The sequence below is a fragment of the Oryctolagus cuniculus genome, chromosome 8 (assembly GCF_964237555.1).
Source record: "Oryctolagus cuniculus chromosome 8, mOryCun1.1, whole genome shotgun sequence".
NCBI classification, from domain to species: Eukaryota; Metazoa; Chordata; class Mammalia; order Lagomorpha; family Leporidae; genus Oryctolagus; species Oryctolagus cuniculus.
In genome coordinates, this window is record NC_091439.1 from 20049892 (window position 1) to 20069027 (window position 19136).

General features: G+C 40.9%; 1 protein-coding gene and 1 pseudogene across 5 annotated transcripts in view; both read right to left on the bottom strand.

The window, feature by feature from the left end:
* Positions 1-2010: 2010 nt before the first annotated feature.
* On the bottom strand, positions 2011-2890 carry LOC100342563 (Y-box-binding protein 1 pseudogene; annotated as a pseudogene).
* An 8299-nt stretch (positions 2891-11189) lies between these two features.
* Positions 11190-19136, bottom strand: part of HHIP (hedgehog interacting protein) — a 104009-nt gene continuing 96062 nt past the window's right edge. Inside the window, exons 13-14 of one of the 5 annotated variants that reach the window (XM_008267399.4) lie at positions 17832-17956; positions 11190-12366 (exon numbers count right to left, since the gene is read on the bottom strand). In XM_008267399.4, coding sequence (XP_008265621.1) covers positions 12307-12366; positions 17832-17956 — 185 coding nt within the window. In that variant the 3' untranslated portion in view covers positions 11190-12306. Of the gene's footprint in view, positions 17008-17101; positions 17957-19136 lie in introns of those variants that run through there. The other 4 variants (XM_008267400.4, XM_008267401.4, XM_008267402.4 and 1 more) reach the window with 4 other exon arrangements.

The following is a 19136-nucleotide window of genomic DNA, read 5'->3' on the forward strand; positions in this document are numbered from 1 at the left end:
CTAAATGAAAGATCTCTGTGAGTGAGATCCCAGTGGAAAGAACAGGTCTTCAAAGAAGGAGGTACCTTTCTCTGAAGGGAGGAGAGAACCTCCACTTTGACTATGACCTTGTCTAAACAAGATAAGAGTTGGAGAACTCAAGGGGCTTCCATAGCCTTGGAAACTCATGACTGGTGCATAGGGAGATTACTGATGCCATAAACAGGAGTGTCAATTTGTAAAGTCAACAACAGGAGTCACTATGCACTTACTCCTCATGTAGGATCTCTGTCCTTAATGTGCTGTACATTGAGGCTTAATGCTATAACGAGTACTCAAACAGTATATTTCACTTTGTGTTTCTATGGGGGTGCAAACTGTTGAAATCTTTACTTAATGTGTACTAAACTGATTTTCTGTTAAAAAAAAAAGAAGAAATTATCAATTCCCAACATGACTCTCACTGGGATTAAACATGACAATAGGTCTGATCTGATTTCATCATCATTTAAAAAAATCATCTATTATTTTTCACTTTATGTTTCTGTGTGGGAGCAAACTGTTGAAACCTTTACTTAATGTATGCTAAACTTCTGTATATAAAGAGAATCGAAAATGAATCTTGATGTGAATGGAAGGGGAGAGGGAGTGGGAGAGGGGAGGGTTGCGGGTGGGAGGGACGTTAAATAAAAGTTAAAAAAAAAAAAAGAAAAGAAAGGTCTTCCTTCCGTTGGGTCATTGCCCAAATGGCCGCAACGGTCAGAGCTGTGCTGATCCAAAGCCAGGAGCCTGGTGCTTCCTCCTGGTCTCCCATGCGGGTGCAGGGACCCAATCACTTGGGCCATCCTCTGCACTCCCGGGCCACAGCAGAGAGCTGAACTGGAAGAGACTAGAACCCGGTGCCCATATGGGATGCAGGTGGAGGATTAACCAAGTGAGCCAAGGTGCAGGCCCCTAAACTAATCTTTTAATTCCATTTTCTATGAGATTCTTGAAGTACCCTTGTAGAATTGTCTAAAATTTTGCTACTCAAAGAGGAATCTGTGGTGCAGCAGCACTGGGACTAAGAGATTCTTAGAAATGCAGACTCTCAGGCTCCATTTCACCCTTAGTGAAAAATAAGCTGCATTTTAACCAGATCTCCAGGTAGCTGGTAACTAGGGACGTTAAAATTTGAGAAATGCTGGTCTACAAAAACAGAGAATTAATGGGACTGGAGATTAGCGGTCAGAGACACACACCTTTTCAGAAATTTCATGTCCTAGTGGTTTGGCTAGCAATGTCTGCTGTTCAAGGTTTTTGGCATTAAAGAGTGAACTAGCCCTCTGTCCAGGAAACAAGTGGGTATCTTACAATGATCTGCTGTTGGACTGTTATTTGGTCTTTCATATTAAATTACTATAGATACCAAATGAACATTGACATTAATTTAGGATGCACTAATGCCAGATACGGAGCTGAGCCTCTTCTGTGGATCATCTTATGTTACTCTCAGAGGTGCTGTTGCCCCATTTTATTTATTTTTTTATTATTTAATACCTTTATTAGCAGGTACTTTCAGTTTGTTGACTTTTTTGAAAAAAAAAATCAAGTTGTAAACTTTTATTACAAGTTAAAACTGAAGTTCTAAAAAAAACTCAACTTGACCAGATATGAAACAATTTAAAAACCTTTAAAGGTGTATTGAGAAAAACCAGGCTTTTTTTTTTTTTTAAGATGATTTATTTGAAAGAGTTACACACAGAGAGGAGAGGTGGAGAGAGAGGTCGTCCATCTGCTGGTTCACTCCCCAGTTGGCCACAGCCAGAGCTGCACCCATCCGAAGCCAGGAGCCAGGTGCTTCCTCCAGGTCTCCGCCGCTGGTGTAGGGGCCCAAGGGCTTGGGCCATCCTCCACTGCCCTCCCAGGTCACAGCAGAAAGCTGGACTGGAAGAGGAGCAACCAGGACTAGAACCCAGCATCCATATGGGATGCCGGCACTGCAGGCGGAGGATTAACCAAGTGAGCCAGGGCGCCAGGGATGCTAAGCATTTACTCAGCCCCGCCCTGCTCAGCCTTGGAGCCGAGGAATTCTCAGCTGGTGGATGGCTGCTCTGTCTGTTGGCCATCCTGTGATTTTAGGGCTATCTGAAACGGAAGTTGCTGGGGTACCGATGCTTAGGCGGCTGCCGACCCTGGGTCTCCTCTCCTTGAGTTTCCTTCTCCTCTTCATTGCTGTCCTCTCCAGGCTGTCTTCGGCGAGGAGGACTTCTGCAGAATCCTGGTCTGTAACTCCGACACACATTCCATCTCCCTGGTCTAAACCCTGTTCACCCGCGCCCTGGCTGTCAGCACCTTCCATCACTTCTGTCTGCACAGGAGGGTGGGGCTCCGCATGCAGTGAGGTGGGGACCTTCGCCCGCAGGAGGGCCTGGCCTTCGGGGGCTCTCTGGTCCCTGAGCCTTTTCCCCACTCCCACTATTCTGTAATTCTGCTAGTCATTGCGTGGAGGACCCCTGCGGCGTGGACAGCGTCTACAATGGTTACCTCTGCTGCATAGTTACTGCCTTGCACTGGAGCTCTGCCAGGACCTGTAACATTTGCTGCCTCCACACCCTTTTCTCCTTCAACAACATCAAACTCCACAGTCTCTCCATCTCCTACACTGCGCAGGAATCTCCCTGGGTTCTTCTTCCTGAATGGCAGGCCGGTGTGTAAATACATCTTTGGTATCACTCCTGTGGGTGAAACCATGTCTGTTTCTTGCTCTGAACCATTTGACTGTTCCCTAAACCTTCGTTGCAAAGACCTTCTCGTCCCAGTTGGCAGGTGCCGCAGATGCGAGGCCGCCGGGCCCGCTGCTCCCTGCGCGCTGCCGGTGGTGCGGGGCCGGGGCGGCGGGCAGCGGCTGGGTCTCGGCCTCGCCGCTCATGGTTGTGGTGATGGTGACTGGGGCCGGCTGCGGCTGCGGCTCCCCCCGGTGTGTGATGGTAACCAGGCCAGCGGCGGCGGTGGGGCTGCTCAGGGCTCTCTGGGGTCCACTCTCCGCTCCCGCTACGGATGGAACTCTGCCCTATTTTAAATGCCAAAGGGAGGCATTTACCCTGGTGAAGGAAGTCACCAGTTGATATCCAACTATGGTTCCTGAATTCAGCTTCCTGCTAATGGAGATTCTAGGAGGTAGTGAAGTCGGTTGGATGATAGAGTTGCTGCCACCCACGTGGGAGACCTGGGGTGGGTTCCTGGTGTGGGGAGCAATCCGGACTGGACTAAGTTACTGGAATTAAGACTTATTCTATGCATCTGCTCTCCCACAATATGGCGCTGGGAGAGAAGTAAACAGCTTCTACACAGCTGCCTCCAGTTCAGCTAATAAACTGTAGGACTTGCTCCTGATTGGAGGAGAGCAGCGTACTCGGCGTGTGGGCAGCCGAGTTAGGATTGGCGGAGGAGGACTATAAAGGAGGAGAGAGACGGCATGCACCGGGAACATCTATGGGGAACATCTAGCTGAAGGAACACCTGTGCAGCCCCCAGAGAGCCGGCTGGCGGTGTGCCGCTCCCCTGCGGAAGTGGGGAATGTGGCCAGGGGGAACTGCCCTTCCACGGAGGTGGAAGGGATAGTAGCCAACCCGGGAAGAACCAGCAGCAAACCCGGGGAGGGCCGAGCAGACAGAGAGAACAGCGCAGGGTTCAGTGTCGTTCCTCCACGAGGAGGGGGAGCGACACCTGGCTCCTGGCTTTAGTCTGCCCAGCCCTAGCTGTTGAAGGCATTTGGGTAGTCAATAAGCAGATAGGAACTCTCTCTCTCAGTCTGTCTCTCTCTCAGTCTCTCTCTCAATCTCTCTCTCTCTCTGTCTACCTCTACCTCTACCTCTCTGCCTCTCAAATCAATTTTTAAAACTTAACAAAATGTTTATAAAATAAAATATAATTTAAAACATAAAGGCCAGGTCTGTGTGACCATGGGCCTGTGCACTGAGCCTTCTTTCAATTGCCTTCTCTTGATCTCTCACCAACTTTCCATGCAAGTATATCAAGAACAATTAGACTTCATTCAGTAATTAAAATAGAAGAGCGGAGGATCAAGGTAAGATGTGTACATTTCAATTGCACTCTCTTCGTAAGCAGATTAGTGATTATGGGCACAGGTTCTAGAGCTGTCCCATAAGGGAGCCACTGACTGCATGTGGTTATTGAGCACTTGGAAATGTGGCTCCTGTGACTGAAGAACTGATTATTTAAATAGCTTTATTTTAATTGGTTTAATTTTAGAAAGTAATGGTTTACTCAGTAGAAAGCTTTTAAGTATTTTTGGAGCAATATGCTTGGGTATGTGAACCTATTTATTCAACTGTAAATTTTATGCAAGTTAAATATAGATCAAATGTTTCTGATGAAACTTTGTCTGAATTGAGATGTACTGTGAATATAGAATACCTACAGGCTTTCAAAGACTATGTATAAACATCTAGTGTATTTTACTAATAGTTTTTATATTGATTATATGTTGAGATGGTAATAATCTGTGTGCACTGAACTACATAAACAGCATATATATTTTTTTAATTTTTTTGAAAGTCAGAGTTACACAGAGAGAGAAGGAGAGGCAGAGAGAGGTCTTCCTTCCACTGATTAATTCTCCAATTGGCCACAATGGCCGGAGCTGCACAGCCAGGAGCTTCTTCCAGGTCTCTGGAAGTGGGGCAGCCAGGACTTGAACCAGTGCCCATATGGGCTGCCGGCACTGCAGGCGGCGGCTTTACCCGCTACGCCACAGCACCAGTCCCCTACATAAACTATATTATTAAAATTAATTTCACTCTTTTCTTTTTAGTTTTTTTAATGTGACAATTTTGAATTCTGTTTATATATGTTAATTATTTTGAATTATGGTTTATATAATATTTCTGTTGGACTAGATTGCTCCATAATCACATTTCCTGGGTTCAAATCCTCACTACCCCTTAATAGCTGAGAGAATTCTATGTGCTTCCATTTCTGCATATGTCACATGACATAAGAGTACTGAGAGCTAAGTGAGTTACTGTAGATAAAGTGCTCACCGAGGGACAATTATCCATGGACCTTTGGTGCTTTTGCACATGTTCCAAGCAGAAACTTTAGTTCTAAACTAGCTTTTCAAGGAAGCTTCTTTGACCAACAGCCTTAGGAGACAGACACAGTTTCTCCCTCGAACGCAAATATTAAGTAGGTTCATTTCCTGTCCCTTATAAAAGGTCTGGGATCCCTAAGCTTCAAGTTCCCCCTCTACAACTGAACCCCTTGCCTGTGCAGCTATTATCTGTAGATATTATCCTGCACCACCTGGCGGGAATTGGGATTCAGGGAACCAGTTGCTAGTTGAGGCTGTTTCTGTAAGAAAGTGTCCTTTGCCTCTGGCCCTTGAGTTGTGTCTCTTCTGACAGCATCTCTGAAGTCATGGCAGGCTAATTCATTAGCTTCTAAGTGGATTAAAACCTTAGGTCTGTCACAGTTCTTGACAATTCTTAGAATGTGTGCCTTGTGCACAGCACCATATTTGTGTTAGCTGTTATTGGCAATGCAGCCACTCATTTCCATTCATTGTAGCCATATCACTGTGCCCACCTCTGTTTATGAAGACGTGTTCTTCTCTCTTGCTTTGGACCTCGACATTCTCTGGCTTTATTGCTGACCCTCATAGTTACTTCAGCCTGCATGTGATAAAATTGTTAGAGCTGAAACTTTTTGATTAGTATAATGGATTTGATTTTATTCCTCCAAATATTCTTTTTTTAATAGATTCTTTTTTTAAGATGTATTTATTTATTTATTTATTTGAAAGGCAAAGTTACTGAGAGGCAGAGGCACAGAGAGAGAGAGAGAGAGAGAGAGAGAAGAGAAACATCTTCCATCCGCTGGTTCACTCCCCAAATGGATGCAATAGCCGGAGTGTGCCAATCTGAAGACAAGAGCTTTTTCCAGCTCTCCCATGCAGATGCAGGGGCACAAGCACTTGGACCATCTTCCACTGCTTTCCCAGGCCATAGCAGAGAGCTGGATCAGAAGTCAAGCAGCCGGGACTTGACCCGGCATCCATTTGGGATGCCGACACTGCACATAGCGGCTTTACCTGCAATGCCAGTGCGCCAGCCCCCAAATATTCTTTTGTATTGGTCCCCAATTTTTTCCTTTAGGAAAATTTTGTAGGATGAAATATAAAGGCACACAGTGGGAACCCTAGGTACTCCAATATGAGATGTGGGCTCCCAAGCAGCATCCTAACTGCTATGTAGTACCTGTCCCTGTATCTTCATTTAAATGTATTTATTCACAATGATATTTATCATTTTTAATTTTTTTCATCTCAGGAGTTTTCACAGTTGTCTGATATTAGTATATACTGTCTTGGCACAATCTACACAACCTAAAGTGAGCACATAATTGAGTTATAGTACATGTTACTTCAGCAGCACAACTTAGTTTGAATATAAATGAATTCTAAAACACATGAAAATACCATATTTGTATGCTTCTGTGGCTATTACTGAGAAAAACATCAGGAGGAGCACTGTCAAGAGCAAGGCGCCCCAGCACCCTGAAGATGACCAAATGCCATGCACATGCATTTACCGGACGCTGTCGTGTGTTCTACACTCACTTATGCACAAGCTGGGAACTAAGATTCAGGTCTTGTCTTTGTTTCCTTTTTGGAGAGAAGTAGAGGTCATGTTTCCATGGAGTCTTTTCCAGTGCTACTATTCTGTCCTTGAAGTTAAAACAGCTCATCTGCCACGAACAAGATCCCGTGCCTCCAAGGATGGCAGTGGACCGCAGTGTTAGCATAACTCCAGAGTTTTGGAGGGAGAAACTGAGGCCCCACCTCAGACCTACCCAATCAAAAGCTGTGTTTTAACAAAATCCCCAGGTGACGGGCAGCACCCTCAAGTTTGAGAAGCGTTGCCTTAGACTGTGAAAATGAGACGTCAGGAAGTCTGGTGCGTTTCTGGGAAGTGGTGATAGGGTTGAATTGTGTGTCCCTTCATCTACCTGCCCCAAGTTCATATGTTGAGGTCCAAAAACCAGTACAACCAAATGCGACTTTATTGGGGAAAGAGTCTTTTCAGAGGGAGTCAAGTTGAAATGAGGTCATGAAGGTGGAGTTTAATACAATATGACTGGAGTCCTTGGGCAAGAGAAATGCGGAGACAGAGACACAGAGGGCGGGAGAAGAGGAGGTGATGGCCTGGGGCAGATCCCCCCTCACAGCACTCCTGGCACCCTGTTTTCAGGCTCCCTGCCTCCAGGGCTGGAGGCAGTCAGTTGTTTGAGCACTCAGTGTGGAGCGCTTTGTTACGGCAGCCTGAGCAGAACCAGTAGTCACGGTTATGCTTTCTTCTGAATCTCACATTGGGCAACTTTCGATTATATCAATCAGGCATGTATGCCCTTGGACGTGCCCAGAATAGGTTATCTCGCTGTCAGGTTGTGTGCTTATGGCAGTGTCTCGGGAATGTAATGCACAGAAGGCACAATGATGTTTCTAAGAGCTGCAAAAACAGACCTGAGGGTCCCTGGAGAGAGTGCAGCACTGTACTTCCTCAGCTTCAGGGAAATGATGGCTGGTGTTTTAGACACTTAGAGCGAGAGCTGTAGGAGACACCAATGAGTGGGTTCCAGATCCCCACCAAGATGACAGCAGCAGGGAGAAGAGGAGCCTGGAAGACTAGAGACAAGCAAGCAAGTTCTTTAGAATTACTTAAGCAGCACAAATGAATGAAATGGAGTGGTTAATGTATTTCTATCTAAGCTTTGCAATTTTATTTTATTTATTTATTAATTATTTTATTTCCAAGGGAGAGAGACATGGACTACTAGACAGAGAAAGACAGAGATTTCCTATCTGCTGCTTCACTCTCCAAATGCCCACAATGTCTGGGTGTCTGTCTGGGTTAGGCAGAAGCCAGGAGCCCACAACTCAATCTGAGCGTTCCACACTGGTGGCAGGAACTTAAGTACTTGAGCCATCACCTGCTGACCCCTAGGGTGCCTAGTAGCAGGAAGCTGGAATCAGAAATGGAGCCAGGACTTGAACGCAGGCACTCTGATATGGCTTGTATGCATCACAAACAGCATCTTAACTCACTGTGTCAAATAGACCTGCGATGACATCTACAGTTCCCAAGGATGCTCTAAGTAGTCATATTTAATAGTAATATCAGAGCAGGAAGGATTCCAGCTCCCTCATTTTATACAAAAGGAAGCTGAGTCCCATGCAGTGACAGACATACCCACTATCACTTGGCTAATAAGATGGAGATCCAGGCCCAGGTCCGCATCTCACAGCTCATGTCTGGCATGCATGGTTTTTGGTAGCTGTAGATCGTAGCATGGCATGTGTATGATAAGCTAAATTGCTTTACATGAAGCACATGGATTTTGCATCAAGGAGTTTTAATTATAAGGCCATAAATATGTCAAAGGAATCTGACAACATCTTATTAAATTACAAGAGTGAGCTCAAGTAGTTTCTGAAGCTGGCGTAGTCCCAAGAAGAGTGAGTTTTATAGTCAGGAGCTATCCAGCCTTCCTCTCTCTGCCTACCTTTCCCTTTTTAAATTCTGAGTTGATTCCAATCCTGGAAAATACTGTATAGGAATCAAATATAAATCAAGTTATGAAAATAAAGAAATATTTCATTCAAATTATTTTCCTTCCTTTCATCCTTTCATGTCTTTGAGTGATGGTAAGATTTAATCTTTAGTAAGATATCTTTGGAACCTCAAAGATGAAATACTAAGTATGGTTGGTATTTTAAATTATATTCCCATTAGAAACAGTATAGGAGTCGGCACTGTGGTGTAGCGGGTAAAGCAGCGCTGGCATCCCATATGGTTCGAGTCCCAGCTGCTCCACTTCTGATCCAGCTCTCTGCTGTAGCTTGAGAAAGCAGAAGATGTGCTTGGCCCCTGTGCCTGCATGGGAGACCTGGAGGAGGCTCCTGGCTCCTGGCTTCAGATTGGCTCAGCTCTGGCCGTGGCAGCCAACTGGAGAGTGAACCAGCGGATGGAAGACCTCTCTCTCTCTCTCTCTCTCTCTCTCTCTGTAAGTCTTTCAAACAAGTAAGTCTTTATTAAAAAAAAAAAAAAAAAAAAGAGGGGCCAGTTCTGTGGCATAATGGGTAAAGCCACTGCCTGCAGTGCCGGCAGCCCATATGGGCACCAGTTTGAGTCCTGGATGCTCCACTTCCAATCCAGCTCTCTGCTATGGCCTGGGAAAGCAGTAGAAGATGGCCCAACTCCTTGTACCCCTGCACCCACATGGGAGACCTGGAAAAAGCTCCTGGCTGCTGGCTTCGGATCGGCCCAGCTCTGGCCATTGCAGCCATCTGTGGAGTGAACAAGCAGATGGAAGACCTCTCTCTCTCTCTCTTTTCTCTCTCTCTCTCTTTCTGCCTCTTCCTTTCTGTAACTCTGCCTTTCAAATAAATAAATAAATCTTAAAAAATAATAGTAAATAATCATTTTCTAAAACGAGTGTGAATGAGCGAGTTCATAGACATGTCTGTCACATTAGCTGTCAGACTCCCAGGGAAACTGACAGCTTATGGTTGTAATAGTCCAAATGTGAAATAGGAAAATTCTCAGTGATGTTACAGTATGGACCTTGTCCTTGGTAGCTGGCTTAGAAATTCAAGAGTTACGTGTGAGGTTTGGAGGTAGGATCCCTCTAACCTCATTTATTGTGATTGTATAGGGATCCAAGATAATGGTTTCTTAAGGTTCCAAAGATCTCAGTAGGTGACTTTATAGTTCCATGACACCATTGCCCTTCTCATCTATGTCCAATTCACTCCCATTAATATATGGATTAATCAGAATCCAAAAAGGGATGTGGAAACCATTTCAAGTGTTTACAACAGAGGGAAGTTAAAGCTAAGAACTGATTGCAGTGACCATAGCAGAGCTGAGAAGCCAAAAAATCTGGAGATGAGTGACAGCCAGAAACCACTTCGCTTCTAGACTGTGTGTATGTGCTATGATCTTCAAGCATGTAGAAACTCGTCTGAGTCTATCAGGGATTCAGAATGTAGAAGACACAGGAAACAGAAGGTGCTCCTAGGCTAATGTATGGGGACAAGTTCTAAGAGCTGGAAGGGCAGTGCCTGGGGCACTCTGGTGCTTCCTGGGCCACTGAGGGAATGAGTGTCTCTGCAGAACTTCAAACTTCGAGGAAGTAACTTGATTTTAGGGTGCTTTGGGAATAAGCACCTTGCCACACATTTTATTGTTAGAAATAATAATCTCTTATAGATGAACAACTTTTCCTTTCAATGTGTAGAAAAGATGCATTTACCCAGGAAGAAAGGGGGCTTAGATGAAAGGATTATGCATTCTTAAAGAAAACCGGGCCGGCACTGCGGCTCACTAGGCTAATCCTCTGCCTTGCGGCGCCAGCACCCTGGGTTCTAGTCCCGGTCAGGGCACCAGATTCTGTCCCGGTTGCCCCTCTTCCAGGCCAGCTCTCTGCTGTGGCCCGGGAGTGCAGTGAAGGATGGCCCAAGTGCTTGGGCCCTGCACCCCACGGGAGACCAGGATAAGTACCTGGCTCCTGCCATCGGATCAGCGCGGTGCACCGGCCACAGTGGCCATTAGAGGGTGAACCAACGGCAAAAGGAAGACCTTTCTCTCTGTCTCTCTCTCTCACTGTCCACTCTGCCTGTCAAAAAAAAAAAAAAAAAAAAAAAGAGAAAAGAAAAGAAAACCGGAAGACCTTATATTCATATTCAGGTCAGAGCTTGCACAAATATTCTTGATAGGGTAGAAGCAAGATGGCAAGGTCAGCAAAGTTTGAAGGAATGATCTTTTTTCAAATCCCTGCCCATTCATCACTTTAATTTGGGTACCAGTGTTCTTAACTACTTTCCTATATTTTTCACTTGTTAATTCTTCCTTATTTTTGAACATTAGGCTTAAGTCACTTGTAAATTAAATTCAAATCACTGGAACATCTTCATGGTTGTCTAATATATCTACTGATACAATTAAATGGACCCTTAACACTGGCTTATATCTGGGGGAGTGGAAAAATTTCAAATTATAACATGAATAATGACAACAGACAAGAACATTTTGAAGTTCTTTGGGTTTGGCATATTTAAAAATTAGTGTTTATGTAATAAGCCTGAATATATGGGAACGTTTCTCTTAAATTCTAAGATAAAAAAGAATTTTGAAATAGCACATGTGTAAGTCATAAGATAAAGTTTAATACATTTGATCATGTTAAAAGACACAAAACACAGCCAATCTAACCAAATTTCAGGCATGCATTTACATAAATATATTAAATTAAGAAAAGAAATTATACACTTAAACATCCTTTTCACCTAAAAATCATTAAATCCACAGATCAACAATAAAACCAATTCTCTGCATTTACCACTTCAAGATACAATTGTTCTATTTTAAAGATAACACAAATACACTTGTTAGAATTTATATGCATTATACATATATTATATATTACATAGATAGTGTGTATACATATGTAGTGTTTGTACAGATAGATAAATATATATACATAGGTGTGTGCACACATACAGATACACACAGGTGTAGCTTAGGCCATCTGTACTATTACTGCTGGATTCTAATGTTGCACTGAACTGGAGCTGAGTGGATGTGACTATTGTCTTTCACTTCAAACATGTTCATCATACCCACCAGCCTCACAACCTCCCTGTAAACATCCTTGCCTGTTCCACAGCAGATAATCCTGCTAGGCACTTTGATAAATATTTGTTGAGTTAATAAATGGGTGGATGGCTGAATACTATAGTATCATTCACAAAAACCTTCATATTCTAATAACTTGATTAAATAAAGAGGATTAATTCAAGCTCAGAGGGATCATCTGAGCCAGTGAATTTGCTCGTCACTTTGCAGAATATTTATAGAAAATTCAGCGAGTACAAATAGTAACCATGCTCTCTTAACCTGTACGTATAGCCTTCTGCCTCTTATGTACAGGAATCCAAGTATTGGTTGATTCTGGCATTGTCTATGAATAAGGCTATGGACAAACTTCCCTAACTTTCAACAACCTAAAGGAAAATGGAAAACTAAGAAAGTCAAAATGGTAGAAAAATTTTAAAGGTTACTGTTCTTTTAAACTGAACAAAATCAATCACAGAGAAAGCTGGGAAACACATAGGGTTTTCATTTTAGTATTATTTTATACTTATTATTTATAATGATTCAATATCTTTTCATTTTAATTAAATGGACTTCTTTTAAATAAATCGTCCACTGTAGCATGTCCCAGGCAATCAAGTTCCAAAAATTCCATAGTACCTCAGTTGTCTCAGTTATCATTTATCTTGTTACTACATGGTTCTTGGTGAAATGCATGTCCAAACATACCCTGTGAACATAATGAGACATGGGAAACATCTATGTCATAAGATTGCCAATTTGGTTTCTCAACAACAGAATTATGAGAGGGGCTCTACAGTATATGAAATCTGAATTTACTCTAGGAATGTCATGTCTCAGGGTTTGAGACTAAGAAGTAAAGAAGCATACAACATTCATTTGGGGAGTAGATCATATCGAACATGATCACACCTTGCTCATATGAATGGCAGCCATAGCCTAGTAATTTAGTGCAAAGGAAAATGCACAGGAGTTAGTTTCTACTCATGAGCACAAAGCTTATTTTATATTTAGTTATCATGAATGTTTCCATCACTGTTAATGTTCAGTTCTTTCTATCTTCTGTTCTAAAAGATGATTTGTTTTTTGACTCAAAAAATGATAGCTGATTGAGAAAATGCACCTTGCATTCACGTTAACTTGTCTTTATGAATACATATACTTTGGATTTAAGTAGACATAATCTACATATTAAAACAAAAACAAAAAAATTGTGAATGAAAAATTACTTCTTACTTTGTGATATGCATGACAGAGATAACCTTAGAATTAATGAGGAGTTGATATTATTTTTTAAAGTCACTGTGTAATCTGGCTTTAAAAAAACAACAGATTTTAGGTGTAAGGCTTTATGTTGGGATCCATTACTGATGTTTTCTTTTTTCAAATTACATCTATATGACCAATACAAATGTATGGGAAAGCAAGGTAGATATCATGGATGCACTGTAGGTTCATAAGTCATGAGGAATTTAAGAGTGCTTATCACAAATGAACAAACCTGTTTATAGCATCTTCAGCAACCATGTCCACAATTAAGAAAACAGCTCAACAGTATCGACTTACACTCACAGGAACACATCTTTCTCTCCCAAAATGTTATTATCTTAAGGCAGTTTCCCAAACTTATTCAAAGGAGACACTTAAGAGGAACAAGCTTTAAGTTGGCTAGGGTTACTGTTTGGCAGGCTCCATGGTAATGGTTTTAATATTGATATGTTTCTCTTCTTGGATTTTCCATTTTCTTTAGCATCATATTTACTATTGGGAGTTGAGACCAAGCTACAATGATGAAGAGAATGAAGGTAAGATAAGAAAACATTATTTCTCTTCAGATATTCTAAAGGGGGCCTATCTGAGGGTATTCTTAGCAATGCCAGTAATAGGTCCACCAATCTCTTGGGGGTATATTTTCTGGGCATGGGACTTTGGTCTGGGTTCTCTACAAGCCAAATCTCATCCCATGGATAGAGGAAAGAAGATTCCAAGTCTACATAGACTAACAAACACTAGCTATTTTTTCCTAACAGGTTTGCAATGATCTTCCCCTGTAATAGATTCTATAGAGATGACTGTTGCTCGGATGGGAAATAGCTACTAATGTTCCTGATTGTTAGCATAGACTCTTGAGTGGAGCTCCTTTCCACATCTTTCTTGTAGCTATGATAGAATAACTGCATGGGAATATCTGGATTGTTGGTTACTTTCAGTGACTGTAATAGATCAGTCTAGCTCTTTGTTCAATGTTGTTGTTGCTATCAAATTTGATCAAATGTGACACTAGAAGAAATCAATAGAAATCAAAAATGCAAAAGCAAAAGAAAACTACTCCAGGATGCCTTAATTAAGCATATACTGAAGACATGTTTATTTAGGAAAAAACAATAAAAAATAGAGGAGTGGGAAGAGGAAAGAGGTAAAAATGAAGACGTGGAGGGAAGAAAGGACAAAGATTGTGGGTAACATCTATACAATGGAGGGGGGAGAAGACACAGATACTAGAGGTAGCATTCTATGCTCAAAAATGATGTTGTTAGTTGGCCAACTACAGTCGCCCATGGTATATCTTGTTTTTCCTCTTAAAAATCTGAGCTGTTTCCCTTTTATGTTTCAAAGCTAGGAGACTTAATAGAAAGTTGGACTAAGTTTAAATTGTATGCATTTGAAGGACCTTGCAAGTAGCATCTAACTTCCTGTTTTACACCTAGTAGTCTCATTGTTTAAATTATGATCCAGAGATAAAAACAATATCAAAATATGGACTTAAAATGTTAAGCAGATTAAATATAATTATTTGCAAAGAAAGAAATAGGGAAGAAGAGAGATTGCTCTGAGAAATACAAATGACAAAAAGAAGTTTCCTATTTTGGATATGTCTATGTCTATGTCTGTGTTCTGACTCCTTGTTCTTTCTTCCTAAAATAGCCCATTAATCTGAGAAAATATCTGAGTTCTTGTCATAAAATAAAAGATATATTTTAAGAAGCTATATTGGAATAAAGTTCCAAGAAGAAAAATATAAATGGAAGCACTTTGTGCTATCACTCTTAAATCTTTCCTCCTTTATAACTTCAGTGATCTCTCAATTCAATTTTCTTATCAATGCCTTCAATAACTGTCAAGAGAACTAGTTCTATAATCCAGTGTGAGAGTTTGGCAGAAACTGATGAGAGAAAGATGGTTTGTAATTGTTTAAAACTACTCTGGCATCATTTCACACTTAATTGATACCCAAGCCTTAAATTCTAGAATGGTCACTTTTCTATTTCTTTATTTCATCCTCCTCCTACACATCAGCATTCATCCCAAGGACGTTAGCCTTGTGTGCTTTTAGGAATGTGGTAGATGTTGCCTTCCATGTGATGAAACAGTAACTTTTTCTTAGCAGTACTTTTAAATCAGTTCCTACCTGCCTCTCATCACGAATCACTGCAGATAATTTCCCAGTCATGCATTTAAAAAACCTACTTAAAAGAAAAGGTCAAAGAGATTGTTTCTGAATTGACCACTTCGTTTCAAATACGGAGCCATCAATTAGCCACCACCATCTACTTTTCTCCTAAGGGCAGAAAGAAATGAATCTCATGCCTCTACTTTCTTTGCTTGAGTTTAATATCCATGGATTGTGCTATCTTCTTTTTTGAGGAATTTGCTCTTTTGTTCTAAAGATTCACAATAGAAAAGGCAGTTGACACCTGGGGTACATGTTTTGCTAAACCCACATTAAACTCTTTCACTTGGGAAAAGGCTGTATGAAAAAGGCTGGCCCCTTTAATAGATATTTTTAAATAGAACTAGTGGCGATAGGACACTTTCTCTTCAGAGGAGAAGATGGAAAGATTAAAAACATAAGAAACAACATTTGATTTTTCAGATTTCGCTGAATATACAGCAGTGTCCTTATTGTGTTTGGTGAAGCTATGAATGAGGGAATGTGTAATAAAACTGCACAATTTGACAGATTTCGACAGCTGGCTCCCTCACAAGAAGTTCACATTTTGTTAATGTCACCCACGTTGAATAAGGGACGATTAGATGGTAAGGTTCATTTACAAAAATGGTTGTCAGGACATTTTTTTTTTAATTGTAAAACTTTCTGTGATGGAATTCAGTTAAAGGGCTATGAAGAGAAAGCAATGGAGACAAAAGATTGCTATTAACCTACAGATGCAGGCTACTGCATGGTTCATTGCAAGATTTGTCACACTGTTGGGCCAATGAAGTGTTAGAGTGACTAGAAAGGACCACCCCTTTTCTGGGGTAAGAGGGCAATTTGGTCTCCATGCTCATTTAATCCTGAGACTTCTTTGAATAGACTGTCAATTGAATCTAAATCGTGCAAAATTATGCATGCACTTTTTAATGCAGGCTATTGTTCACTAAGCACTGAACCAAGATTTCTCAACCCATTTCCATTTGGCATGAGGTCACTTGAAACTTAAGTAATCATATATGGAAGACAAGAGCAGTGCACTTAACCAACCTTTCTACATTGTGGTTTCTATATAAATGCTCACTGTGCCTTAATTGCAAATCTCGCACTTAAAACCCATAGAGAATTACTAGCTACCAGAACTTTATTTAACTGAGGCTCATATTCCTAAAGGTAAGGAGCTGGCTTGGAAAGTCAGCTGGTGCTGATAATCCATGCTACTCTACAATTTAGATTCTAGAGGAATGGATGTTTACAGAAGGAGGACAGTGCAGTGGGTGTGCACTTGTCATGAGTAGATGTGTTTTCTCAGTAGTGCAAAGAGGCCTTAGACTTTTGTTGAAATCCAGACCTGGAGGGTTGGCCTGGAAAACCATTAAAAAAAAAATCGATCTACCAGAGTTTTTGCACTTTCAGTTAGAACATGTCAGTTCTTTAAAAACCTGAACAGAACAGTTATAGAATATTTATTGATACATTAACCAAGGTGTATTTTCATTGAGTTCTGAAGGAATATGTATCTTAGAAGTCATATTTGGCAAGAATTATTACATTAAAAATTTGTACAAGTGACAGCTTACATAGCCAAGATTTGTTCAAAACCAGTGAGCTCTTCTCCAGTGAGGTTCGATTCAGTGTGAAATTGACAACATTCTAATCACATATACTCTGACGGTCTTGCTATGGTGAAAAGCACTTTACAAATGTTTAATGCTGGAATTTTATAAGGATTAGCTGTTTTCTTGCTTTTTCATCCGTCGTTAATGATTACATGTTGGCAAAAGGATACATTGCTAGATTAGATCCACATCACATTAAAGACTGCTTTCTCACTCCCCTTCTTTCCAATTAAGTTGGTGAAAAATGTAACTTTAGTATTTTACAGGAGAGGGTAAAGGTGTTTCATCTAGATGATGTCTATATTATAAAAATAAAATAAAAAATATAAATATGTAACACAAACCCAGTGCCTATTGTTAAATAAAATATACAATAAAAGCAGACCTTTTAGGAAGACTGATTTCAAAATATGCTGTTATGATTTAATTATAAAACACTTGAAAACAATCTTGAGATTAAGCTGGAGTAACCAGATTTCTCTGCCAATAAAAAGATAAGTGCATAACATTCTTTAATCGAATACATTGATAAAAAGGAAGATTACAATTTTATATCAAGTTGCTCATTCAGAAATTCATCAGGGAGTTCTGAAACATTCTCTCATATTAAAGTCCTTTAATATAAAAATATTGCTTTTTTATTAGATCCATCAGATTGCACAGTAATGTCTCAAAACTCTATTAAAGTTGACTTTAGTTATTACAGACAGAAAATTCCTGGGAAGTCAAATAGTCTCTTCTGGTGACATAAAAATTCCGTTATCAATTTACAATGGAATTTCTGTGTAAATTACTCCACACAAGGAAGTATTTTTTTTTTAAATCCATCTGTTATGCAACCAAGTGTATTGGGGTTGTGAGTGTGTGTGTGTACGTGCATATGTGAACAAACGTGCTAACATACACACAGAGGATCTGCACATTTCCAGAAATTATTTTTAAATAAAAGAAAATGAAATCACAGAAGTGTGTAGCAGGATAACAGTCTTTCTTTTTAATGACAGGATGAAAATAAATGCCCATTGGAAAGGAGTATTCAAACAGTCCCAGAAACTATACAATGTAACTTGTTAGATCCAGCAAATAAGATGTCATGTCAATGATCTGATCAAGAATACCTGCCCTGGTCACTCTGCGGATGTTTCTGTCCACTTGTTCACACTGAGGACCAAGGTAGCCCTTTTTACAGAGGCACTTGTTCGGTCTAACACAGACACCTCCATGGCGACACGGTGGCTCGCATTTTGCTGGGAGAAGAAAAACAGCAATAACATTGCACTGTCATTCCGTATGTCAGAACAGCACCCAAGAGAAGATCAACAGATACTTAATGAGCAGGAGAAGAGAGGGAAACAACGAGGTAGCTGGCCACAAACTCCATATTATTTGGGGGCTAGAACTCAGCAGAGGATGGGAGATATTTCTAGAAAAGCAGAGATCATGGGAAGGTATTTCAATCCTTTGCAGAACTGACTCTGAGAGGGAAGTGTCCAGTCCTTTCCACTCTGTATTTATTTCTAGAGGGCTTTCCAAAAACCTATGTTCCCCTGCCCCCAGGTTGGAACTCAATGTGGGTCCTAGCCTGAGAGACAGAGATACAGTGCCCCTGGCTTTTCCAACACAGCATAAAGGAATGGTCAGTTCTTGATGTGAGTCGGATGGAAAATTCGCCAAATGGACTCCCTTGGGTTCTTCCTCCTCCTGCTGCCAAGGCGCACAGAGTGCGGGTTTCACTCTCTGGTTAGACTTTGAGGCCATTCCTGGGCTCAGTACAATTGGCTAAAGAAGGATGTTCTAAGAAATGTTCCTTGTGGTTAAACCACAGCCCAGAATTACTTCATTAAAGACTTTTTACCACTATACTCTAAATGGGGATTGTGAAGACATACTGCTAAAATCAAAGGGAGACATAAAATCAAGTATTTAAATTAATTGCCTTTTATTGATAAGATAAATCTGGGCTGTGCAGTCACTGTGAAGAGAATCAAATCCCTTGAATACATTTCCTTTTACTTTGATAGGACAAGGTCATTTTCACCTTAATCAAAATCCAGGGATCTGTGGCTGATGCATGAAAAAGAAAGCATTAGAAGAAAATAAACTGACTATTTTCTCTTTTCAATTTGTGGGAGGTGAGTCAACTATGTGGATATATGAATAAAGTTCTCCTTTTGGTCTAAAATATCCCAATAGATTAATTCTATATAACATGATTTGGGCATATTTTGTGTACTAAAACTACTTAAATTTTTTTGGTGAAAAGATGAAGATGGTTTACTGTAATGAAACTTCATGTGAACTCAAAGTGCATATTTTGCTTTACATCACATATTATTACTATCTACTAAGGTATGTATAATGTCTATTGCATGCAAAACAATTTGTTCACCCTAAGTTTAAGCACCCTGTCCCTAGAAGGCACTCAGT